General features: G+C 37.5%; 1 protein-coding gene across 1 annotated transcript; it reads left to right on the forward strand.

Annotated features, from left to right (window-relative positions):
• Nucleotides 1-7,588: 7,588 nt before the first annotated feature.
• On the forward strand, nucleotides 7,589-26,942 carry LOC145996533 (lysozyme 2-like). Its single transcript, XM_083133036.1, has 5 exons — nucleotides 7,589-7,870; nucleotides 20,501-20,680; nucleotides 21,492-21,565; nucleotides 23,829-23,973; nucleotides 25,835-26,942. The coding sequence occupies exons 1-5, from the start codon at nucleotides 7,807-7,809 to the stop codon at nucleotides 25,861-25,863; spliced, it is 492 nt and encodes a 163-aa protein (XP_082989162.1). The 5' UTR covers nucleotides 7,589-7,806; the 3' UTR covers nucleotides 25,864-26,942.
• The last annotated feature ends 41 nt before the right edge of the window (nucleotides 26,943-26,983 follow it).

The raw sequence follows: 26,983 nt of genomic DNA on the forward strand, positions 1-26,983 counted from the left end.
TACCCTTATTTGTGCGCCCTAAACAGGGCTCCACCAGGGTCTAAACCTAAACCAAGGTTGATGCACTTTCGTGTATGAATTGACGCAGTTCAGATGGGAGGGGATTTGCCACTAGGCTGCAAGTCCAGGCGGGGCCTCACAAAATGAGACGCTGAAGGGGCAGAATTGACAAAGAGCATTAAAATTCCTTAATATTGTGATAATTGTAAATTAAAACAACATGTCAAGTCCTTTTACGTACTTATTTCATGAAAGAAGGTAGAAGGAAGGACTTTCTAGCGTTTAAATCTAAGTTTGTTGTTTCGTCTAAGTTTAATGAATAATTTTAATCAGATGTGTCTGTATTTTAAAGATTAAAAGTGTTATTAATACAGAGCATGAATTAGTGGAATTAAAGTACCATGATAACAAAACTGTTAATAATAATACTAATACCAGCAGCAGGGTCCAAAACAAAGGACAGCCTAATTGTACCTAAAGGGCCCCAATTTTATAAATCCTCCCTGGTTCAGTTGATGCATTTTAGTGCATCTAGAGGAACATCCAGCTGAAAACGTCTTTGGGGGCATTCCAGCGTTCCGTGTGTGACATTTAACACACAAAATTTAAGGTTCTAGACATGCGATTGAAATAATATATTCATAATGAATTGATATCATAGAATTATGAAATACTTCGAGATGTCTGCTAACAAATTTTCAAAGACTTGAGTATGATGACAGGTTGAATGCATGAAAGCATTAACAAAAATGCGTTACGTGTGTGACGATTTAAAAATGTAGCAAATGTTGACTTCACTTGTCTGTAAGGCATGTAGGCTGCAGCTGCTAGTGCAAATTATATGCATTCACAAACATGTAAACCTTAATGCAATTAAAAACAATAATAAATTCCACATTAATTCATTTTGATATTGACATGGAGTAGGACCACTTTTCGTGGAATGCCTCTTTGATGGATTACTCTGTGTAGTTTAATGCCCAAAAATGCATCATTAGCAGTTTATGTACTTTAATGTCAAAGAATCGCATATGTATATGTGTCACTTGATACATTTTGCGTGTATTATACACAGAGAAGAAAAGACAAATAAAATCGTGATTTTATACAAACGCGAACCTATTGATTTTTTTACATTCGCCGTTCCCTGCTGTAAGACATCATAAAGGAGTCGTAGAAACGTTTAACCTTGCTGCCATGTTTAAAGAAAGAGCGTCTAATGCTTGCTTTTGTGAAGTGTTTAAGGACTTGATTTCACCTTGAAATACCAGGCTGAGGCTCTTAATGGCTTTGCTCCCTTCTCCAACAAACCAACAAACTCTTCTTTCGCTTCCAAATTGGCTTCCATTATTGGTACTTTGATTGTTATTTTTATTATTTCCATGCAAATCTTCTAGTTTTAATTAACAGGTGCAGGATATTTTACCTCACTCTCTGACAATGAACTCACAACTAACAAGACATAATACAACAACGTGATTATTATGTGATGTTTTAATAAACATTAGTTAATATTTTTTTTAATATACCGGGTGTCCGAGAAGTGTTTGTATGAAAACAAAAATTAACTGTATCCGCTATATGCAACATAGACATGAAAAAATAGTACCAAAATGTTCGGAAACTATTCAAGTTTTTTTGTTTCACATTTCTGTACCGTTGTAGTAGTGTAGCAATGCCAGTGTCCAGCAAACCGGAAATGTACACAAATCAGAAAAAGGCTGAGTGTGTCCTGTGGTTTCACGAGAGCAGGTCACAAAAAACAGTGCAGAGACAGTTTCAAACATCGTGCGTATCTGGGGTAAAGAGCCCCCTCATGAGGTGAGGAAGTCGACCATGGGCAACCCGAAGATGAACGTTTGGTGCGCGCTGCTGCATGACAGAATGATCGAACCATTCTTTTTCTGTGAGGACACCGTAACATCTGGAGTGTATCTCGACATGTTGCAATTGTTTGCTGTTCCTCAATTGCTAGAATACCACCCAGATGTTATCTTTCAACAAGACGGTACACCGCCACATTGGAGTCTGGAGGTTCGTTCCTACCTTGAACAGACATTTCCTGGAAAATGGATTGGTCGAGATGGACCGACGGCGTGGCCTGAACGATCTCCAGACATAACCCCTTCAGATTTTTTCTATGGAGTTATGTGAAAGACAATGTCTACAGAACTCCTGCATCCGATCTTGCAACTCTGCAACAACGGATAACCCAAGTCATCACATCAATCCCTCCTTTGATGTTGGCTAATGCATGGCGAAAAGTTGAATTTCGACTAGATGTACTCCATGCTACCAAGGGTGCTCACGTGGAGATTTATTGATTTCTTTCCTATTGCCAATAAAACTTGAATAGTTTCCGAACATTTTGGTACCATTTTTTCATGTCTATGTTGCATATAGCGGATACAGTTAATTTTTGTTTTCATACAAAGACTTCTCGGACACCTGGTATTTGAGATTATTAGTCCATTGATATGTTGCAAGAATATTGTATTCCTTGGATAAGTTGCTACAGTAAAGACTTGTAGAATAATGCATGACAAATGGAATGTTTACGTTTAGCTATTTTCATAAATTACTTGCTAAGCAATATCTTCTTTGTGGCCGAACGGCGCTGTAGCTCTTGTCTACTCTTACGGCGGGCGGTCTACATGCTGGAAAGGGATGTTGGGAGGGGGGAATACGCCGCAGACCAACCAAACAACAGCGATGGCGCCGAGAGTTGCGACGTGGCGGGAGGAAGTACTATGCGCACCTATGCTGTGTTTCTTATCGTGCTGGATTGGTCGCTTCTCCGCTCCCCACTTCCCTTACCAGCATGTAGAGCGCCCGCCGTAAGACTAGACAGGACCAATAATATTCTAAATTCTGAACAATTTTGACTGATGTGATAGACATTTTCCTACATCGTCCAGACGAATCTACATAATAATTATACGTGTCTAGACTTTTGTAATAGTATTCTATTGATTCTCCATGCCGAAAATCTCATAGAAGCTCTACAAATACTAACAAAACAGCGCCATTGAGGGAAAACTCATTTATTTATTTATTTGAACACAACAGGCGAATGTCCAACTATAGTGTTACATATTTTCTAATAACGACAAAGTACATTGTAAATGTACACAAACGAAAGCATAGTTACTAAAAACAAAAAAAAAAACATTAAAATAATAATTCAAGTATGATTGAAAGACTAACATAAAATGTCAGACGTAACTATCCAATACAAGAATTGCCTACATTAACAAAAAATTTCAAATATTAGAATGTACAAATAATATCTTTACACTCAATGTTTCAGATCTGAACCACCACGGGACGGACAAAACAAAATATAAAGAGATACTTACATTATAATTTACATGAAATTGATATAAACACAGTAAAATTCAAGGATGGAAGATATAACCTAGGGGCTTGTCTTTATAACATTATGAACAATAGTGAATTAAAAATTAAAATTCATTTTGGAACTGAGGTCCTCATTCGTTCTGAGCATTTGAATGAGTTGATATTTAAAACAAAACGTTGGGTAAATTATTAATTAATATTATCATAATTTTACAGTCCCTTCTTATTAATTTATAAATCTAACAGCAACAATTTACAGTAATATGTATTTATTTTATTTATTTATTCATTGACCACAACAGGCTAATGCCCAATTACAACTACATAATTGAGTATAAAGTACGAAAGAAATATAGATTTATAAAAAATACGTTCATATTTTCATGGTTGACATTTATTCTTCCATCCTTTGAATAGCTTTTTTGAATGTCCCAACAGGCATGTGAAATATAACATGCAACAAGCTTTGGCAACGGTGGTGGCCGGTTCGCCGATGTGGTTGGCTCTCGCTAACACAGCCCTTTGTAACCTATTATAATCGGCATGTGTAGTTCTCCCCATTCTTGACACTTTTTGCCTTCACACTATGGCCTCTTGTAGGCTAAGCATTACCTACCTTACCCTCCTAGTAATGTCCCCCCCCCCCCCCTGTTTTGGCACCCAATCGCCGCCACTGCCCTCCCTACATAATATATTTATTTGATGTGATAGAGACGTTTAGAGTGAAAAACATGTTCTAACACCAAACTAAAAATGAGAAGTCGCCCACTTCTGTCTGAATCCGCAGACACAAAATTCCTTTCCATGATCATGTGCGAAATAGGATCCCATTCCCAAATTGATAATGTAGATCCGCACTTGAGGCAGATTTTACAACGCAAGCAATAGCTACGGTGGTTTCTCAATCAACCCAAGACCTGGAAGATCGTTTCAAGAAGTTTACCTTAAGTTATTTCTCAAAATCTGGTAATTATGCAATGTCCTTTCCGGTCAACAACTCATTTCTGTTACCTTGCTCAAGGCCTGTCACGCATAGCCACGGAAGCAAAAGTTAAACAGCCACATTCATATCAAAGAAAGCGCTCTTCCTTTCTGTGTAGCTCCGTATGAGAGGGTAGTAATTATAGCAAATGTTGATCTTCTTCTGTCAGTTCTCCAACCGGCTTCATCTTCATCGATACCTCAGAAACTGTCAGAAGTACAAAGTTGAATTTGGTCGGATGATTATACAGTACCAATTAGTATCTCAGTGCAACAGATCTGTCTGTCTGGCCATGAGAGATCACAATAGTGCTGAATAAAGCTGACACAAATAAAGGACGTTCCTAAGCTGATGTGTTTGGGAAGGGTAAATTTTAATATAATAAACTGTATATACGTATATTGATTCAGTGATTGATTTGGGTTGCTTTACTTCACTTTTCTGCCACTTCTGGTAATCGCGAAGATGAGGACGAGTGACAATATGATAACATTGATTAAGATGACGGGAGACTAACAGGACACCCATAGTCGTCCGGGATTCGAACCCGGGTCCCTGGCGTCGTAGTGCACTGTGCTAACCACTCCGCCAAGGAACAAACACACACACATATATGATATGTATGTATATATATATATGTGTGTGTGTGTGTGTATGTATGTGTGTATATTTACATACATACATAAAATTGTGATTGGCCTCTTCGATAGCGTAGTGGTAAGGTCACCGCTGTGTAATCAAAGGGTCCCGAGTTCGATACCCGGTGGAGGCACATTGCACAGTTGTTCGGGTCCCACTTTAAATTGTAGGTCCAGTCCCAATTACCCTTTCTGTGCATAAAGTGGACTTAAAAACAATTCAATTTATGAATTCAATGAAATCTGGATTGGACGTGTAGATGGGATTCGAACCGCTATGTTGATGGGAAGCAGATGTTGTTCTCTTCTTATTGACGTTTTTATTCCAATTCATGTTCATCTCATTGTGAAAAATAGACACAATGAAAATAGCCTACTATTTATTTTGCCCTTGGGTGTATATGCACTAATGCCTTCATGGATATTTCCTGTGCCAAAAAATTCTAAATAAACTTTCAATTGTTTCTGATCAAATAAGTCTCTAATTGCTCCATTATAGAAAACTGGTGGAATTCTTCGTCTACGACACAACAGCCTCCACGTGAACATGTAACCAGGCCCGTGGCGAGGGTTAGGCTGGGGAGGGGGGAGGGGCTGAACCTTAGGGCGCCATTCAAAGGTATTTAAAAAAAATTAAAAAATACAGCAGTCAGAATATGCGAAGGAAACTAAAAAAAAACTACCCGAGTTCATCAATGAGTCATGAGAGGTTAAGTAAAATCTCAATATTGTCAACTGAAAAATAAATTGCAAAAATGGTCAATTTTGATAGAATAATTGACGATTTTGCTTCATTGAAAGCAAGAAAAGCTAAATTCCAAGTACTTTCTTTCTAAGATATGTCAGCTTTTATATTGTCAAAATTTTATTTAGAATAATATGTAATACATAGCTTACGATGTTATTTCTTCAAACAGAGTTATATTATTTATTTCAATTCTTGTTCTTAACCTTCTTTTCTTCTTTTACTTGTAGGCTTATATTCTGGTATTTTTTTTTCTGTTTCCTGAAGTAGTAGTAATTACGTTTTTAAAGATGTTCTTCCAACACTAAGACATAACTGAAATATTCTAAAATATGATATATTTTTAAAAAAGCAGAAATGCAAACTGCGAATCTTTAAATATAACTTATGAACTAAAAAAGTAAAGAGTTCTTCTGTTTTTTGCACGACGCCATGAAGACGTATAAGGGGTGTGAAGTTAGGACCCCGAAGGTAGGTGTGATCAGCACCACGCCCCTGACCGCCTTTACTCCCCAGAGTTTCCTACAGATACCCACAGAACCCAACATGAACATTTTGATGTATGCGAATGAGTAAAATTGTCTTTATCTTTATAGAGTGTTAATTACTAAATGCATAATATAATTCATTCATTATAATTCATAATTTGAATTTGAATTTGAATTTAAAATTGTGAGTGCGTCAGCACTAAGGCTATTTTGCACCCGTCACATTCTACGGGGTCCAGCTCCTTATCGTTACAAATAACAACTCTAACGTTGCAGAACTAAAATCATAAAATATTACAATCTTCTGACTTTCGTTAAAAGCTGAGGCTGCAAAGGGGCACTCAGCACACATAAGGACAAAAGAACAGGACAATACAAACAAAATTATACTGGCCATAGGGCCAGTCGCCAGAGCCTCGTTAGTCTTCAGTCCAGGGTGTACTAACGTGGAAGTGAGGTTGACATTTGTGTGTACTACGTGGAAGGTTACCCCTTACACCCCTATAATTCATAATTACTTTGATGTGTGTGAATTAGTAAAATTGTCTTTATCTTTTTAGTGTTAACTACTGAATGCATAATTATAATTCATTCATTATAATATATAATTACTTTGATGTGTGTGAATGAGTAAAATTGTTTTTATCTTTTTAGAGTGTTAATTACTGAAATATTTAGAAGTGAAAATGTAATGTAATTCTTATGTTACAGTAGTAATTGTATTTTGTTTGTTTTATTGTACTAGATTTTGCGGGTTAAGTGGTAGAGCAGCCACAGGCTGAACTTCGCCCATGAATAAAGAATTTCTAATTCTAATTCTACTTTATACGACGCTGGATGGGTGCCGGAGCGGCTTGAACAGGTGGAAAATATCCCGGTTCTCCCCCGCCGGGGATCGAACCCGGATCTCTCGCATGGTAGTCAGACGCCCTAACAACTAAGCTGTATATTATTTTAAATAGTTTTTCTTTGTTTAGTCATTCAGAATTCTGTAGGATGCGGAGGTGGAAGAGGGCGCCAAACCTATTTCTAATATGTGCTGCCTAGGGTGCCAAAATATCTAGCTGCGGTGCTGCTTGTAAGGAAGGTAAAAGTAAACCCATGACACATGCAGATTTACTCGGAGAGAGAGAGAGAGAGAGAGAGAGAGAGAGAGAGAGAGAGAGAGAGAGAGAGAGAGAGAGAGAGAGAGAGAGAGAGAGGGATATTTTTCGAAAGAATCCGTGGGAACATCACTCTCCACAGTTACAAGAGTTGTGCATCCTTTAACAATGGTAATTGCTTCTCGCGAGGCACAGATATCCAATGATATCATCGGGAATCCCTCCTCCAGTGCAAAAAGAAGACGGAAGTTGAGTCAAAAGAACAAGAAAAAAACTGTGGAAGGAAGTCGCCATTCGACCGTGTCCTGTGCCTTTCCTCAAACAATCCTAATACCTCTGCGATTGGCGAAACTGGCCGGGGAAAGATGACAGAGCCCAAACGAAGAGTTCTTTGACCACAAATCGAGCATAGCCTGGCGCTTACCGTTATCAGCTGGTTCCACAGTCGCGTCGAGTACACTGGGTCATCGCAGAAGCTAACCCGTTCGCCATGCAACAGGGATCTTACCTGGCTACAAGTTTTCTTATCCTTTTTGCTGCAGGGACGGCTCTGGGTGAGTAGATATGTGCTCTTTATTTGTGTAACGCTCTTTGAATGTAATGTTCATGTAGTGCATGAGCCGCTATCCGTTTTCAGGTTCAAGGTCATGCTTCCAGCAACGGATTTCCCCAGGTACTTTTCCTTCTACGATTCCAGCCCGCGCGTGGCAACGATGGTTGCGCTGCATAATCTTTGCTTGGGGTTAGATATAATCATTGCCTGGTTAACAGCGTGGGGTGCGAGACCTGTGACTCCGCACAGGGCCTCGCACTTCCGAAATGAGCCGGGCACATATCCTTATCTGCATGTGCAATACTTGAATTATTAAATTATACTTATTATTATCTAGTTTTCTTGTAACAATTTACTAGGACCTACGTATATGTATATTAACATAAAGAGAGTGCAATGTTATACCTTTTCTTTATGGGAGAGAAAGTTATGGTGTATAAAATAAAATTTACATATGTAGTGCGTATAGCTTACAGCTCGCACAAGGAAAATGCAAAATAAATACTAAAGAAATTCTTCCGATATGTCTAAATTTAGGCAGTGATTATGGGGCAGTGGCGCAACCGCAGGGGGGCAACCTTGGACGGAAATGAGTTCTAGGGAGGCAAACATTGACGGCCAAGTGTACCTGCAGGGGGCAATTACCGCCAATAACTTCAAATTTTATGCAAATAAAAAAAAACACTATTCGTAAAAATTTTTTGATCGCTTCGCTCACAATGCCTGCTTTTCTTGGTCTTATCGAGTTCAGAACCGTAGTTAGGGGGCGGCGGGCGGGATCTGTCCTGGGTGCCGAACGATCTAAAGGAAAATAAGTTGTAGGATTGATTGATTAATTGATTTGTGTTTTCTTAGAATCTAAATAGGATATACTAAGTGTTTCTAAATTACGTCTAAATGTTATCATAAGATTTAATGATGTAGATTAATTCAAAGGTACTTAAAACCGCAAGGCAATAGTTGAGTTTACTGACTGGTAGCATATACGTAATTTGGATACCCAAAAAACCCTAATAAAATAAAAATAATCAGAAATAACATTAATTCGCAAAGTGTGTGTAGGGCAATAGTTCTCAACCTTCGTAAGCCCGCAGCCCAGTAAATTCGTTTTGTAAAAGCCGATGCCCGGATTGTACTCGTAAACAGCTTTCAATTTTTTAAAATAATATATACGCTTGAAATTTAACATTAATAAAAATATGGCATAATCATGGAGAGTATTAATTCGATTATGTCTAGGCTTGTTGACAAATATAAAATTTGGTTTAAATTAGTTGACAACTGGATCTAATGGAATCTTTTGGTGTCCTCTTGCCCACATCATTCAATTTATTGGGCAAGTACTGATTTCCAATGGCATGCTCCATTTCGGACACCGAAAAATTCCAATTAAACAAAATATCTCCACGTCAGTGTATGTGTTAATGAAATTTGCTGCCCAAACTAAATTGGCCATGGTGTCAGTCCGCCAAGCTCCAAATTTGGAGGCGGGAAGCAATGCACCCCTGGTTAGAGCGTTGATCGCTCACCGTCACGAAAGCATTTTCTGTTATGGACATGGAAACCCGAACAAAATGCCATCTATATTGGTGTAAAAAAAAACATGACCATGTTATGGTTACGTAACGTAGCATAACTTGTTACGGTTTTAATGACGTTTTAAAATACTTTAAGTGATACTGTTAAAGAACATGTTTATTGCATGTATGCGTTTATTTGATACCTACACGATGACATCTAAATAACAGTAATCTCTTAGCTTAAATTGCTACATGATTTTGCAATATACTTATGTCATGCAGCAGTAACTTCAATTAATTCTTGTCAACAATAAATCCAACACTTTTTAAAACAAATATCCACGCACCCGGTGGAAGCACATATTGGTTCGAATTCCACTTTAAACTGTAGGTCCAGTCCCGATTTGACTTTATGTGCACAAAGTATACTTAAAACAAATAGTCACCCTTATGTAATCATTAGAGCCCGGATTCTTATGTAATATCAAAGTACAAAATATGTACATTAAATATGTACTTAAAATGTATTATCAAAAGGATATGTAGCTAAATATGTAGGGGCTAGTATCATAGAATATGTAATATTAATAATAATAATCGAGTATCCAAGCAATTTCAAGAATTCTGCTAGATATTTATTTTATTTGAACATATACAACATAATTTTAAGGACATGAGTTGTTCAAATTAAAATTTGTATCAAATTTATAAACTCAAAAAAGCACAGCACATATTTAAGAAACCAATTTTGTCAACAATTAATTACTTTCACATCGCAATTTATTGTAGAATATGTACGAGAGCTCTTCGTAACTTTCGAAACAAATTGTAAAAAAAAGCGTCTACAGAAAGAACAATCGAATGAAAATACATAGCTAGCTACTTTTGTACTTTTTTGTACAGGGTCAACGAAGTTAGTAGTAAGTTGTGTCCGGAGTATTAATTGAGGCGAGTGTACAAGGGAAGATATTGTGTAACTCGCTACGTACAGGAAGTATTCTTTCTTGTCCACCGATGCCAAGTTTCTATTGCCTAAACCTTAAAGCGAAACGAAAATATGTAACCAGAAAAGGGGGGGGGGAGAGAAACTCCAGCATCTTTCGATAAATAACAGTTCCAGTAATTCTTTTTGCCTTCTTCAGCCTGTTTTTCGACTTGGCAGTCAATTTTAGGTGACCGTAAGCACTATGCATCTCATTGATTAGATAATATGGCATCACATGACATACAAATTTTCTTCCTCATGAGTTTCAGAGATAGAAAATATAGGAAAAAGGATCAACATAGGAAAAATTGCCGAAATGTGTTGTTTTATGTAAAGTAAATGAGCAAATATGTAACATAAAACTTATGCAAAATAATGTGTGTTACATAATTCGTTGACAGTTTCGTGTTCAAGGTAAATGTATGTATCTAGAAAGGAATAGAATATGTAATTACATACAAATCCTAGCTCTGGTAATCATAAATAAGGTTCTCGCGCTAATCAAGGGGACGCGAGAAGCTCTCCTTAATTTCTTATATTAGTTTGCGCAACAATTTTATTTCACAGATATTCTTTTAGTGAAATTACTCAGATTAATTGAAACTTTTCGAAATTTTCGGTGTTCAAAATATAACAAGCCAATGAAAATCTGCACTTATCAAATAAATTTAATGATATTGGGCCTGAGAAAACTGTAAGATTCAGTGGATGACAACTAATTTAAAGCTAAAAGAACTCGTACTCATTATGATTCTGTCATAATGTATTTATTAATGTTTAATATCAAGAGTACATGTTAATTAATGTAAAAGTTTAAAAATTAGAAAATAATTTACTAGTAAAATTGTTGGAAATGATGCACCAGCTTTTCGTGAGAACCACTGGTCTAGGATATGGGCGATGTAGCTAAATGGAAGAATATGAAAATATACCTAAACTGGTTCCTGTATTTTACTCATTTTTTTAATTTAGTTCGTTTTTGTTCTTTATTCTGTTTGAATACAGTGGCGTAAATAACACCCCCTCGGCGCGCACGAGCTTTGGGGGCGCAGTAAGAATGAAAAATTAAGAAAGACCGACAGTTCACAAAAGTTTCCATTCAGCGTTAAAATATATTTTGAACCGAACACATTATATGTGTATGCTTCTACAACTGTAAAGAGAAAATGTTAGTCACTAGATAAGTAGAAAGTGAATTTCCAGGTTAGATGAAAACCTTCATTAGCTGAATAGTTCAAGTCATAGATTACGTCACCGAAGTGTAGACGACAGGCAAGGAAATATGATGGAAACGTTTTCGCCCCTCCCTGCTCCTACTTACCGCCGCGTTTTAGCAAGGTTTGGTGAAACTGCTGTTGTTGTAAGGGAATCTGCTACAAAGTTCTGGGAGAAATATGAACAAGATCTTGCACTATAGCTACAGAAATTGTTTCATTTCGGAATGAAGTATCAACTGAAATCATAAGAACAACGCTGTTAAGCATTGAAAGCGATCGTGCTTGAAAACTGGTCTTCACGAAACTAGCAAAAGAATTTGCTTCCATCAAAAAACACAGAGGACTGGTAATGGCCATTCAACAATATTGTAATTTTTGTAGTAACAGTGCATTTTCATTTGTAATTGTAACACAATGTTTTACAGTTTGTCTTTTAAAACCTATCGTACCAGTTTTTTTAATAGATTCAAATTACATGTATGTATTTTCATATTTGTAAATACCTAATTTAAATGTAGAAGTGAATTCAAATTTTAGAAAAGAAAGTTTATTTTTTAAAAAAATAGTAGGGGCGCAAAACTGTAAGTTGCGGGGAGCGCAGAGCGTGTTAGTTACGCTACTGTTTGAATACAAACTATTTGAACTGTATTTCCTTTATTAACAATAAAAAATAACAAGTTTTCTCTTTATCTGTAACCTGAAATGAACGATGCAAATTTCCAGAGGGTTGACGACCCGGTTCGACACCTCCCCCCTCCCGACACTCATGGGTGGTCAATACGGTTAATGGACAATTTATAAAGATCGTGTTAAAGAGCTTCCAAGTTTTCGTACAACGATTGTATGTCCTGAATATTAGGTAAAGAAAAGCTGATAATAAAGTCAATTCTCTTCGAAACTGTAAGTGGTATTATTCAGGCACGATTCTGCCTCTGAACAAAGTACAAAACACAAGTGAAAGAAACTGTGGCAAATGTCTCGAGCTTATCAGATTTTCATTACCCCGTAGGAGACGACAAGTCGGGCGCACAAGTTCGTTGGACCAGGTATTAATAGCATTCAGATTTCAGTCGGAATTATGTACATTCTGCGAATGCAGAATACATAGTTTATATACCTATAATATGTGTGGGAGGATGAATACTTACGAGTCTTTGAAAATGATGTTAGAATCAGTCGACAAGATGCAGACGATATGGTTGATAGTAAAACAGGATTCCGAAATCTGCACAACACACACAGCATGCCCGTGTACGTTATCTATGTTTACTAGGTCTTGAAGAACAATTTGGTTGTACAGGTTGAAGATTTTCGAAATTTTCATTATTTGCACACAGAAGAATTACTAAAAACAACCATCGCAATTCCAAAATAGGACCACAGCAACTACTAAGACAACTACAAACTACCGCCAATTTCTCAAAATTGCAGCTGCGAGGCGCTGCAGTTGCGAACAGAAGAATGTCATGTCCCGCACTTCTTATTTATAGTTACAGTGTGTTTCAAAAGTCGTGCAATCCAAACTTTGACAATGTATATCACAAAAACCGTAAGAGAGATTTACACCGGGTTTTCTGCATTATAAAGCCTCATCCATTGAGATATGTTTCAATGCTTAAACTATCAATTTACTCCATACGGAAAATTATATAAATTAATAACTGGCGGATGGCAGCGTTATTTTTTTCCCGAATGTCACTTTTCGGTGCGAGAAACACATAAGAAATTATCAAAGGGTCAAAATTAGACGTCTGGTGATTGGTTCCATGCCAAGCTGTCATTTGCGATCAATATTGGTAATGTGCAGCAATTGATCGATTCCAGCAGAATGGTGCATTGGCTCACACAAGCCATTTAGTGCAAAACTGATTCTCTAACAATGTGGACATGTTTCGATCTAAGGAATTCTGGCCTCCAAATAGTCCAGACCAGAGGCATGGCGTGCATGTAACCGGTGTTACCGCAAGTAACAGCAAAATGTAAAGAAATTAAAAAGTTTATTCTCAATAAAATAACAACATTGTTAAATAAGTTAACCGAAAGCATTGCAGTTGAGTGTATATTGCAGAGGACACTTTTTCTGCAGCCGATAAAAGTGAAGAGACAGGCCGTTCCGCTACCCTCAAGACTGTCAAGAGGTAACACGAGGAAAGGGCGCCCGCCAATGCAAGGGAACAGCGGGGAAAGACTTGGAGGCAAGTGTGCTAGGGGTTTATTCATATGCGTGTTTAGGGGCCCTGTTGCCGCTTCGGCCTACCGGATCAGCAAGTGTTGTCGCATTGGATTTCCAGAAAAGAGCTAAATCCCGCCTAAAACGGGGATACTATTTCTCTGAAGCAACAAGAGCTAGACTGCAAAGCCAAAGCTGGATTTAACTATAACTGAGACCGTTTAGTAATAGGCGAAAAAATAAGTACTTGATGCAATTCGTGATTTGGACAAACCTTGCTCCAAAAAACTAAGTTGGCAACAGTAGTACGAACATCTGGACTTCCTCCCACCCAGGCCCGTAGCTAGAGGGGGGGCAGGGGGGGGGGCAACTGCCCCCCTGAGAGCCTGCCTTGCCCCCCCTATGAAAAATACAGAACATATTCCTACCTGGGATTCTCACTAATCTTTACAATTATATTCTGTATTACTCTAGCATCATAACAAAGACATTTGTTGATTTTGTGATTTATGAAGGTGGATTTCGTATAATGTCGTATCAGGATTGGGGGGAAAGAATTCCCTTCCAGCTTCAGACTTCGGGAAATGATTTCGCAATTTTCAGTATATAGTAGAACAGTTGTGACATTTTTAATAGTCTTGTATTAAAGGTGCCTAATGTGTTTAGATGTTTTTCTTGGATGTGTTGCTATGAGGTTTGAACTGCATAATTTTTTGTTTCGCAAGTCTACCTTTTGGTAATAGCGATTCATGTGATAAAGAGAGGGAGTGTTTTTGTTACTTAGCGTTGCTTTTATGACACATCTAGCTAATCGTGACAATGAGTGATGAGTGACGTGAAATTGATGAAGAGACACTCACAAACAGTGTTGCAACCACAGGGGGGCAGGGACATTGTCCCCCCAATCTTGGACGGAAGTCCAATGTAGGGGGGGCAAACATTGAAGTAAAGAAACATGAGTAGCAGAATCTAAGAATAGCAGGACAAAGGGATACTCAAGATGGAATTAGTTTTCAAGTGTTTCTCGCACTTTTCTTCCAGACGGCTAAGGACACTTGCAGGGGGCACAGAGGGGCAATTTCACTTTCGATTTCAAATTTTATACAAATTAAAGTACGCAAGTCAGCCTTTGGAGCCAAAACGATCTAAATGGGGGAAAAAATGTTAAAGAGAATGCCATGGCGTCCGTTATATTAAGCCTGAATCACACGGAACTGGATATCCAGTAGGAATGCTCTAGTTGACGCTGGACTGGCTACCCATTTGCTAGTTTTCGCCTCACACGGTACTTGTTACACCGTACTTGTCGATAGTCTTTCGTTCCCATAATGGCGGCCGCGCGAGATGTAAACAAAGTATCACTTCACACTTTTAAAATACGATAACTATTCAACCGAGAGAAATATCGCTTCGTATTAAATGGTTTTAGGTAGAGAAAAATGGCGCTGATAAAATACATACTTTACAACGTTTACTATACACGTATGGAAGAATATTTTAGCTTTTTCAATTGTAAACATGCCTTTCGTGCTGTATGCACTCGGAAACCATAGACAAAAAATGCTACTTTGCGAACTCACAGATTATCTTCACATGGGCAAACTTTGCTCTGATTGGCTGTTCCAGAGAATCTAGTCGAAGAAAGTTAGTAGCAATTAGAACATGTCCTATTCCTCAAAACCAGTCAAGCAGTCAGCCAGGCGACCATTTTTCTACCTAGAATGTTAGTTCATCGCCAACTAGGGCATTCCAACTAGATATCCAGTTCCGTGTGATAGGGGCTTTATTTGCGCCCTATTAAATAAATATTGTTTTCAGTTTGCAAATATTTGGATTAACGATTTTCCTGCTCGCTTCGATCCCAATATGATTCTTTGCTGTAATGCATTCTAAATTACCCGAGAGAGAAGGAAGGCCAGATATACTGTATACTTCAGATTGTTGCTGCTTAAATGCATGAACAATTGTTTTGAGAAAAAGGAGCGCCCACATTTGATAGACAATTTGGCAGAGGAATTGATCATGTGGCCTAATGTATTTAAATAATATATATATATATATATATATATATATATATATATATATATATATATATATATATATATACCGTGCGTCCATTTCGATCTGCAGCCAAGAGATCGGGAGAAGCGTGGCGGGCGGCGCTGACGGAGATGCCGACATTTGCGGCCTGAAATGCCCGCTTATTTTTATGGACATATGCAGACATTTATATAAATATTGCAAAACGAGCACTAACCTGTGTTATAAGAGTATGGTTTTAATTTTAGTAGCTTAGTGACTATATGTGCCGATGATTTTGACACGCCCACCTCTTGTGAAACACGGCGTAGAGGTTTGTTTGGAGAACGTTCTAACGCTGCACCAATATCATCGAGTTTTGCTTCGGTTAGAATCCGTCGTTTTTGCTTAGGTGTTTTAAAATTTAACGATACAGTTTCTCGTAATGGACAAGATGTCTAACCGTATCTCTGTGTGGAGTTGAAACGCATGGGAATTTCTGTACAAATTACCTACACACGTCTCGACACGAGTTTGTTTTCACGTACGTGTCATACATAAAAAATCTTTGTTCTAACGTGAATCTTGCGGCTGGCATTCCAATCGTCTCACTGACACGTCACACATACACACTACAATAACACAAACAAGTAACTGCAAGTAACCAAGAATAAGACTCTTGCGCACAGTACGAAATTAACACGCTCTTGGTTTACATTGCTCGCCACTATATTTACAACTCTGTCTTCATCTAGTCGCGAAGGAACAAAAAACTCGAGCTCGGATATTTCGGATTACAAGGAAGCTCACGAAAACCATTCACTTTTATCGGTTTCGTCTACAGTGTAATCCTGATACAGTGTTGCACATTCGAAACCTCCAAACGATTCTCATGGCCACAAAACTCTTTCAAGGATATAAACTTAAACAGGACGTTACTGGTCAAAACTATGATTAAAATGCTTTATTATCTGTGGCTCTTAACATCGTTTCTATAGCGTATTTATTTGTGTATATAAGAGCAGAACTTGGATGAATTACAGAAGAACTTTTGCGTGTTATAACACAGGTTAGTGCTCGTTTTGCAATATTTATATAAATGTCTCCATATGTCTATAAAAATAAGCGGGCATTACAGGCCGCAAATGTCGGTATCTCCGTCAGCGCCGCCCGCCACGCTTCTCCCGATCTCTCGGCTGCAGATCGAAATGGACGCACGGTATATATATATATATATTAAAGAAACTTTGAATACGTACACAATTTAGCATTAACATGTTGCATACGTATTTTCTTATTTTACGTTGCTCCATGTTCCATATGTGTAAAATATATGTTGTACATGGAAGTTATACCTGTCATATGTACAAAAAGAATAATGTTCGTCATGCATATTCTGTCTTTCAAAAATACAGTTTGTATGCTTGTTTTCCATTATTAGCTAATATGAAATTGAACTTGTTGGAAAAATATTTCAAATCATTTGTTGAAAAACAAATGCTTTAGCACCGACTTCTACCCCCTTTTGCATGATTTACGACAATAATATTTTAATGCTACTATTATTACTACCACTACCCTCTCTATAGTACTGTAATTATTATTTGCACGTTTGTCCTGGTACTTGACTCCAGATAAAAATTTGTGGTTTCGCCTCTGCCCACAAAGAACACTCATGCCCAGGCTTGAACCTGAAACCCCTGGCTTCGTAGTGTGTTATGTAACCATCCCAATATGCAGTTCGACTAGTGAAAGATGTAGGACGCAGCTTACTGTCTCAAATTATTATCAGACACGATGAAAATGTGATAGTGTTTCACATTTATTATTTCGGTTGGAAAGCGATAAAATTTGTAGTTTGATACAGGTTACACTAAGCATCTGATGGAGTGTAAATATCAATTTCAAATCTTATGAATCATTTATCTATGCAAACGCATCAAATATGATAAGCAACATAGGTATGTGTTATGATATCCATTTTATAAAGGAAAAATTAAGTTTTAACCCTTACTGTTTGCATGATATCGTTTCTAAGAATTTTAAAGGGCAGTAAAAATTAATGCCATTTGCAACTGTGAAGCTATCAATGGTATTGCATACATTAAGGACTGAAGATGCCATATTTCGATTGCTTGTAACATCGAAAGAAGAATTAGACAAGCAAATAGTGACTGAGAAGAGTTGCTTGCCTTGATGTCCTGTACACACTGTGAAAGTTGTCTGTGTTATTAGGCGGCACCCTATGAATATAGGTTCAAGAAAATGACAAGTAGAAAAATGCTGCAGTGAAATAAATACGATTGATTGATTGAATTGGTGTTTTAAGTCCACTTAAGCACAGTAAGACTAATCGGGACTGGACCTACAGTTTTAAAGTGAGATCCGAACCACTATGTACCTCCACCGGGTATCGAACCTGGGACCCCTTGATTACAAGGCAACGACGCTACCACTGCGCCATCGGGGCGGCCCTAAATACGATTGAAAATCTCTCAAATTATAATCTATTTACATTGTGTGTGTTGTAGACGTTGTCTGTTAAAGTACCTCAGGCACAACCTAATTTTTTGACAAATTATTATGTCAACTCTTCTTGTAAGGAGTGGATTCTCCTAATTTTATTCATTCTATCTTAAGCCATTCTGTGACTGGCAGAAATCAGTATCAGCATAAAAAAAAACCCTGATATTTGGGGTTTGTACGCTTCTGCTCAAAAAGTGGTGACGATAAGCGGCCCAGAGACCTCGTGCCGCGGAAATGGGGTAAGCGAAGGAGGTCTCTTATATCGTTCGGTTTCGTACCATAGTCATTAAGGAAGGTATTTTTCATAATGTAAAGAGGATACAACATTTCCCTCTATAAAACTTGATATGAAATATTAATGATGACACTGTAATTCAAGAAGCCATTGATCAATCAAGGGATTCCTATTTGATTGTCGGGTGTCAAACACATGTATTTCAACAACACAATATTTTGCAAAATGGTTAACGTAACCAGCAGGCAAACATTGTCTGTAGTGATGCAAGTCTTTCATTTGAAGCAAATAGAATCCGTGGTGGAGTAAGAGACCCATGCTTCAATGTTTTAGCAAGTAGGCCTACAACAAATGTACTACACATTTTTACACAATTCATCAGTCTAGATAATATGTAACCATTATTATTGAATTAATTCGATTTTTCTTGCATAACACAACACAATGGTGTTGTTGGATTCTCGTTAGATTCCTTTTTGCATAAAAATCTTGCATACTGGAAACTAGAGGAGAAACATTATGAAGCACGATTTATAAATGACTTCCTTAATCAGTTCTGCGGAGAAGCCCGAAGCTGTTGGTACACATTAATCGTCTATTAACATTATTGACCTGTAAATATAAAGTAGATACAGTCCCGATTAGCCTATTTATGTTACACTTTATCTTTGTATTCTTTGGTAGTCCAAAAGGTTATTATCGAAATATTGTTATTTGATGTTGCTCGAACTTTTTTTGTTTGTTGGAGTTTCAAGATAACATCCCTTTCCTGTTACTTATTACTTTTGGAGGAGGTGGGGGGCAAGTGTCTCTCTGTACCTTGCTATAACTGTCAATACAACACAAAATATATTAAAAATTTGCCCCCTCTAGGATTGACTTCGCCCCCCCTACTAAAAATTCCTGGCTACGGGCCTGCTCCCACCGCTGGAGGAGGGGAATTCTGTCATCTGCTCAACACAGAAACATCAAACTGACCCGAATGTGTGGTTCTTCTTCCCCTTTCCACCTCTTTGCAAAGAAACAGAGATGGTTGACAAGGCTCGACTACTATTCACTGGATTTTCGCGGTAACTCTCTCATGAGTGGTAGTTCTTTCTAGGAGTTATTGTGGCTAAATAAATCATTGAGCGGATTGGAAAAAAAATCAGATCAAAGGCATGTTTATTTTGGGGGGGGGGTGGTAGGGTGGAGATGATAATGTCTGATGGCCTGTAACACTTTTGAAAAAGTCACGCCATGCCACTGGTCCAGACTTAAACCCTGTGGAGCTTTATCAAAAGGTTACGAACAAGTCCAGAGACCTCAACGTGGCATCTCTTCAGTCCACTATTGAGGAAGCATTTGAGGATTTGGACCGAGAGCAATTTAAGAAGGTGTGCTCGTGCTTCAGACAGACATTAGAGGCAGTGATTGAAGTGAAAGGGGGTTACTTTGAACAACAGGACTCAGGAGGAGTCCCTTCAGTGGAAAGTTTTTGACGAATAAACATTTGCTGTAATACACTGTTATCCTGCAGCATGGCCGTGCCGTCTAAGGTGTCAGGTTTTGGACTCCGGCAGGTTCGAGTCTTTTCGAGATTTCAGCCAGTGTATGGGACCGGTGGTCACCCACCATCGTGAGAAAATTGGGGAGCTACGAATGAGTAGCGTAATCCGATTTTGGAAATCTATAACAATGACTCAGGGTTTGTAGTGCTGACTACACATCACCCCGTAACTGGTTGGATGATTGCCCCAGGTATGAGGGAGTGAGGCTGGCAGTCAGTAGGTAGGCCTTGGCCCTCACGGGCTTTTGCACCACACGTTATTATTATAATACACTGTTTTGTCCAGATTTTGCTGACACACCTTATAATTTATCTCATTAGTGAAATTAAAAAGAAGTTTAAGTAAAAATTAAAAAAAATAATAATAAAAACTCTAATTACAAATCTAGAAAACTATTATTTCTTTTCAGCATTATTCATCACCAATATGAATGACAAATGCATGCACTGCCTCTGTAAAGCAGCAACTGGATGCAACTTGAAGACTGGTTGCCATCAAGGATACTGTGGTCCATTTGGGATCTCTCGTATATATTGGACAGATGCAGGCAAACATGTGCTACCTCATGATGATGCACACAGGGAGAAAGGTAAATAGAAAATTTAATCAATAGAAGAACTAGATATGTGTTCGGGAAGTCATTTTATATAAACATAACTAAGTAACTTATTTACAATTAGTTGCCTTAAGAGAAAGAAACGACTCCGTCAACATTTTACCATACCATAAAAAACTTACCATAACTATACAAAAAAAATTTTCTTTGACATAAATCTTAAATGTAAGCCATCCTCAATAATCTACTATGATCAAGGGTGCCAGAATTATTATGTTTTCAATCAAGCACTATAGTCCATTACATTTTATGCTTTATAAGCAAGATTAAGCAAGGAAAATATAATATGTCATTGTGAGGACAGTTTTGTATTTCCAAGTTCTGTTTTTGTTGTTGAATGATTAATTTCAAAGACCAATGCCTTCGATTGATTTGTTGTTTTAAGTCCACTTTATGCACAGAAAGGCTAATCGGGACTGGATCTACAGTTTATAGTGGGATCCGAACCACTATGTACCTCCACCGGGTATTGAACCCAGGATCCCTTGATTACAAGGCGATGATGCTACCACTGTGCCATTGGGAGGACGTCCAGTGTCTTTGAAAGGTCAACAGCAATGTTGTAATATGGAACTTCACCTACACAATACTTTTGCTATGTTTACTGCACTGAACAATGAATAATAATTCATATTTTCCATAAAATTAATGATCTGGCCAACATAAAAGTAACTAAGTTACATATGGAATCGTTATCATGCTGAATGACATTACAGTACAGAACATGTTAATTTTATTTTATTAAATTTCATATACAATTTATATATTTTACTACTTATTTCAGCTTATTCTGATTGTGCCAAAGAGTTTAACTGTGCCAAACAAATTGTCTTGGATTACATGACAAAGTATGGAAGGGTAAGTATATAAACAGATATTGATGACTGGATATTATTAGGTAACTAAAAAAGTTGTCAATTTCTGATGAGATTGATTGATTTGGTGTTTTTAGTCCACTTCATGCACAGTAAGGCTAATCGGGACTGGACCTACAGTTTAAAGTGAGATCCGAACCTCTATGTGCCTCCACCGGGTATCGAACCCGGGATCCCTTGATTACAAGGCGACGACACAACCACTGCGCCAACGGGGAGGCCCTAGTTTCTGATGAAGTTGAACTTCACACACACTGCATACTGCAGCATCCGATTACCATCCGTTCCATTACATGGACAACTACCTTAGAGGACGATGGTTAGGAAAACCCAGACAAAGAGTACATTGCACTTGATTACTTCTTTGGTTCATGTTCCACAGAGTTCTACCACAGTCGTTCCATGGTCTTCCAGAATGTTGGTTGGAGACAGGTCATTGATGCTGATGCGGACTGTGTTTGACCTTCAGATCCATTGCATGTCTCTTTTTGACATTTAAAGGTGTCAGGTGAAAATCCGACAGAACTTTCTTGGTTTCCTAATATCAAAATGCACCAAATTAACTAACAAAGCATTCCTCAAATCCTCAATTATTTTAAAATTATATAAGTGACTAAAATATAAGTGTGCATAATGATTGAATTCAGTTACATCATAATTTAGTATCAACATTCAATTGTTTGTAAGAAATTGTAACTTCAGACATCTTGACATCTAAGTTGTGTATTAAATATAGGTTATTGTGATTCCTCATGATGAACCTACCTGTATGTGCATAAATTGACCTCTGCCTATCTAGACAAGAGATCCAAGCAAATGAATTTGCTTGAACTGAAAGGAATGTGGGTCAGTAACTCCCAGCAGAGTTCCTGTAACATGCAAAGCATGTGGTTGGCAGTATAGGGGCATGCACTGTTTTTCAGACACAGGCTTTTGAAGGACCAAGCATTTCACTTGCACGGGAATGACTGCAGATCTCCAAGCCACCGCGGCCAGGATCATCTTGCATTGTCAAATTTTTCACTGCAGATAAGTCCCATCACCCCACACCATTTTTGAAGTCTTCTGTGAATTTCAGTGTTTTACGCCTTCATTCACAAGAAATTTCATAACATGCTGTTAAATTAGTGCACTCGCAGGCTTGTCCATCTTCTTGTTTAACAAGTGACTAGAGTGCTGCAATGAGCGTTTTTAGCTCGAGAGGCAAATAGTTCGCACGGGCAACGCTAAATGGCATCGAGAATTGATAGTTCGCACGCTCGAACGATTGAAAATCACTCAAACTCTCGAATCCTATTAGTACACGTATTTCTCTCATTTGTCTATGTTAGTGGGCCCTCAAATATGGATCGTGAAGTAAAAGACTAAGTGAAATTGAAAAATAAGTGAACATAGTCATCGTCTCCATGTTAAAATGCAGTTGTGTATATCTTTCCGAGATATGTGAAAATGGAATAGATGATTATGGGCTGAAACTGCCTAGGCTGACATTTTATGTTTCTACAATTATTGCCACATTAAAATGATGTTCAATTGAATGTTATAACTGCATTTTATTATTTCGCAGAATATGATTATCCTTTTCGGTAAGTGAACAATGATGTACATGTACTTGTTGCACTGTGATACGATATTTGTAATTGCTTAGGCAGCTCTGTCAGCATGTGTATGCATATTACGTTTCGATCTGTAGATATTGCATACTTTCATATGTATTGTATTTGAGCCTTACATAATAATACACAGAATTATTATTTAGAATTGTAATTGCATGGAGTGGTTTCCTTCCATGTATAGGTTTTAGGTTGACAGTGCTGCTTATTAGGCTCTGAAATACGGGACATTCCCGCATTCCACTACAAGTGCGGTACCAGGCGAAAATAGTCCCATGCATGTTACATTGCCTGTGACATTAGCACTCCATGCAGCACGTGTCTCCTATAAGTAAAGTATTCTACATCATCTGGAAATGTTCAGTTATTCTGAAAAATCTAAAGTCCCGGTTTGACTTGAACGACCCTCATACATTCAATCTCGGTGGTCCAAATAAAACAACATAGATAATCTTACCTGATTTATATCTTCCTACATTTTATGTTTTTTCATCTTCCTCCCCTGAAAGCATAACATCAAAGTTCCACTTTACTCTACTATAACAGAACATCATATTCTCTCTTCCGATTACTATTATTTATCGCCTATTTTGCTTCATGGAGCAGAGTGATAAAACTTCAATATTTTTTCAGGACTGTAACCAAGATGGAGTAACAGACTGTTCTGATTATGCGTCAATTCATTATAATGGTGGATACAGCTGTGAGGAGTCCACTGAAGGGACAGAATTTTCATCCATTTTTAAAGAATGCATGCATCAAGGCCATCTCCATGACGGTAAGTATTCTTGCTCTGACAGCTCACTGAAAAAGCACAAGATAGTGCAGACTTTTTGCACTATTATTGCTGAACATTAGCTGATATTTCTTATTAATGTTACATAGGTATAAATGGTGCACCTTAAAAAAATGGGGGAACGGAAACTTAGATTCGACTTCGTATGGTAAATGGATCACCAAATAGGAAGGTAAAACCACCCTTCCTGATGTTAGGATCACTTTGGAGAATTGGGAGGTGAGAATGTAGATAATGATGGCTGTAAAATCCAGATAACGGATATCTGGATTTCAAATTATCCAATATCCATTTCAGATGCAACAGATAATCTGGATATCTGGTTAAGAGAGATTCGATGAAGGATTTGTGGAAAATCCGTACAGTGAAATATGAAACTGACAAAGATAGCCCATAAAATAGATAAACAATAAAAACTGTCCAGATAAAACATGCACTCAGATATCTGGATAATCTGGACAATATTGATATCAGAATATCTGATACCCGGAAAGAAAATTATCCGATATCTAGATAAAATTTTATTTGGGTTTGGCCATTCGTAAATCGAGGGTGTGTGTAATGTTGGCCAGGTTTTGGTGCACCATCTATTTTCCATGACTGACTGCAATTTTCCAGTGTCTGATGAATGTTTCCTATTTCCTTCTTGTATTACATATATTTTTTTGTGTGTGTTGTATGGGACAAATAAATCAGAACTCTATCAGCATTGGGCAATATAGGCTGTATCAATTTGTCGGCTTATTAAATTACAGATCTAATATTTCTGTAAACAGATGCAATTTAGTGCAATTTTTTCCTCATTTTGTTATTATTAAAAATAAATAGCTGTAATTGAAGTACGATCTAAATATGCAGATATGTTTTCTGAAATAAAATACAAAACAGTCACCTCGTATACCAGGAACATACAAATTATTGGTCTATTTTGCAAGACTATATTTTCACCAATACTGAACAGAAGTACATGATATTACCACCATTTGAAAGAGGAATATTTGCAGTTTCACACATACCTTAAATACATTCGATGCGTGCCTAATGTGTGGCATGAAAGTACCTAAATGAACACCTGGCAGGTCAATGGATTGGTCATGCAGTGGTCGCACACATCTTATGCACATGATTACTCCGGTCACCGGGGCTCAGTGTGCAATTTCTTCTACTAGGTTTTCATCAAAGACAATGTTTGCGTTCCTCCACTTCCACAGACATTGACAGTTTTGCGAAGGTGCATCTATGTTGCCATTGGAAACTTCACACGAGACTTGCTGGAGAAGGTTTGGCAAGAATGGGAGTACTGCCTAGAAATATGTCCTCTCACACATTGGGTGCACATCAAATGCAATTAAGGTTTGTGTGAAACTGCAAATATTCCTCTTTCAAATGGTGGTAGTATTGTGTACTTCTGTTCAGTATTGGAAAAAATATGGCCTTACGAAATCTACTAATAATTTGTGCACACCCTGTAGCATATAATGGCTTCTTCACATGGAACACTTTGTCTTTCACATAGCCCCAGAAGAAGAAGTCACAAGGTGCGAGGTTAGTGGATCCTGGAGGCCCCCAAAAAGGGATTTGCCATCTTGTAATGCACCTACGCCGCTGTGACTGATGGAAAACAAATGATAAGCGCTCAGGGTAGCAAACTTCCACAGTTTTTTATTGTACATGTATGATATAAACATTCGCCTTTGTCTGTTGCAATATGCCAACTATTTGAAACCCCATTAATAATTTTGGAACACAGCGTATATATCAGATTGTGAGAATATCGGTCCATTGCTTATATTTTCCCACTATACTTTGGCAATTTATTTACTTATCTTATCTTTCCTTGCAGCTCACCTAGATGACTTGGTTGAAAAATGATTAAATTAATTAACCATGAAGAAACGTGGAAAAATCTTCAGTTTACTTCAATATCAAATTTGATTACAAAGCCATGGATGTATGGAGAAGTTAAACACTGTTTGGATTTTTCAGAACCTGTTTTCCTTATGCAGTTCTGGTTGCATTGCACCTGTCTTCAAAATGCTGATATGTATTAACTGAAGTGTTGCTGAATATTTTGCCCAAATGTTCTCTACATGGTACATTACTTGTCTCATCCATTAACTTGCATTGGGGCACACCCAGTCTCCACTAAATGGTAACAAGAGCTCTAAACCAGGCTCTCCTAACCTAACCACATGTGCATTATTAAACTAATCTGAATTGTAGATTAGGAATTGTTAGGCTAGCAGGGCCAGGTTTAGAGCTCTTAGGATTTACTTACGTGAAATTTAGAAATTTCGCACTTGTGCATTGCACAATTTAATGGTTGAATCCTATTAATTTCATGATGGATACGGGAAACGCGGTTTAAAATTACTTACGTGAAAGTTTGTTGGAAGCTGGTGCCCTTCACCAGACCCTTCTTTAAAAGCACTTTGCAGATACAGTTCTCATAAAATTTAGTTTCTTCATAAAATGGGAAGTAAAAAGAAAGATAGGAAATAATTTACCAAAGAAAAAAAAAACAACTTGAAATTGTTACAATAGGCTTCCACTGACAAAGAAAACTATCCACTAACTAAATTACAATGTACTAAATGCCAACACTGCAAATGCAATGAAATGGAGACAGCTGTATGGGTGTTTTCAAAATTTTAGCATTGTGTATTCCATGATCGTAAAACAAAAAACAAGTTACTGACAATAAATTTGCATGCACTTCATCATAATTGGAACTACAAAACAACCGATTCAAAATGTGCAAACTGTGAAGCTTCTCATTTTAAAATTCATGACACGCATGCAGTAGGATAACAATATAGCAAAAAGCTAAGTTAAAGTGTAAATCATCAGAGAACAGGTAAACATGAACTGCAACACTCTGTAACAAATATTAGTGTCTTTTATGTAAACTTATTTATTGTATTTTTATTTATTGCTTCCTAAAACCAAATCTGAATAAAACAGTTTGATTTCTCTTAGAAGTTTCATTTAT

The sequence above is a fragment of the Lepisma saccharinum genome, chromosome 12 (genome assembly GCF_977018435.1).
Source record: "Lepisma saccharinum chromosome 12, izLepSacc3.1, whole genome shotgun sequence".
Lineage (NCBI taxonomy): Eukaryota > Metazoa > Arthropoda > Insecta > Zygentoma > Lepismatidae > Lepisma > Lepisma saccharinum.

Excerpts from the sequence above, each read along its gene's own strand:
- LOC145996533 (XM_083133036.1), top strand. The coding sequence starts at position 7,807 with ATGCAACAGGGATCTTACCTGGCTACAAGTTTTCTTATCCTTTTTGCT. Across the intron at positions 20,681-21,491 it reads TGATGCACACAGGGAGAAAG|CTTATTCTGATTGTGCCAAA; the intron begins GTAAATAGAAAA and ends TACTTATTTCAG. Across the intron at positions 23,974-25,834 it reads TCAAGGCCATCTCCATGACG|CTCACCTAGATGACTTGGTT; the intron begins GTAAGTATTCTT and ends CTTTCCTTGCAG.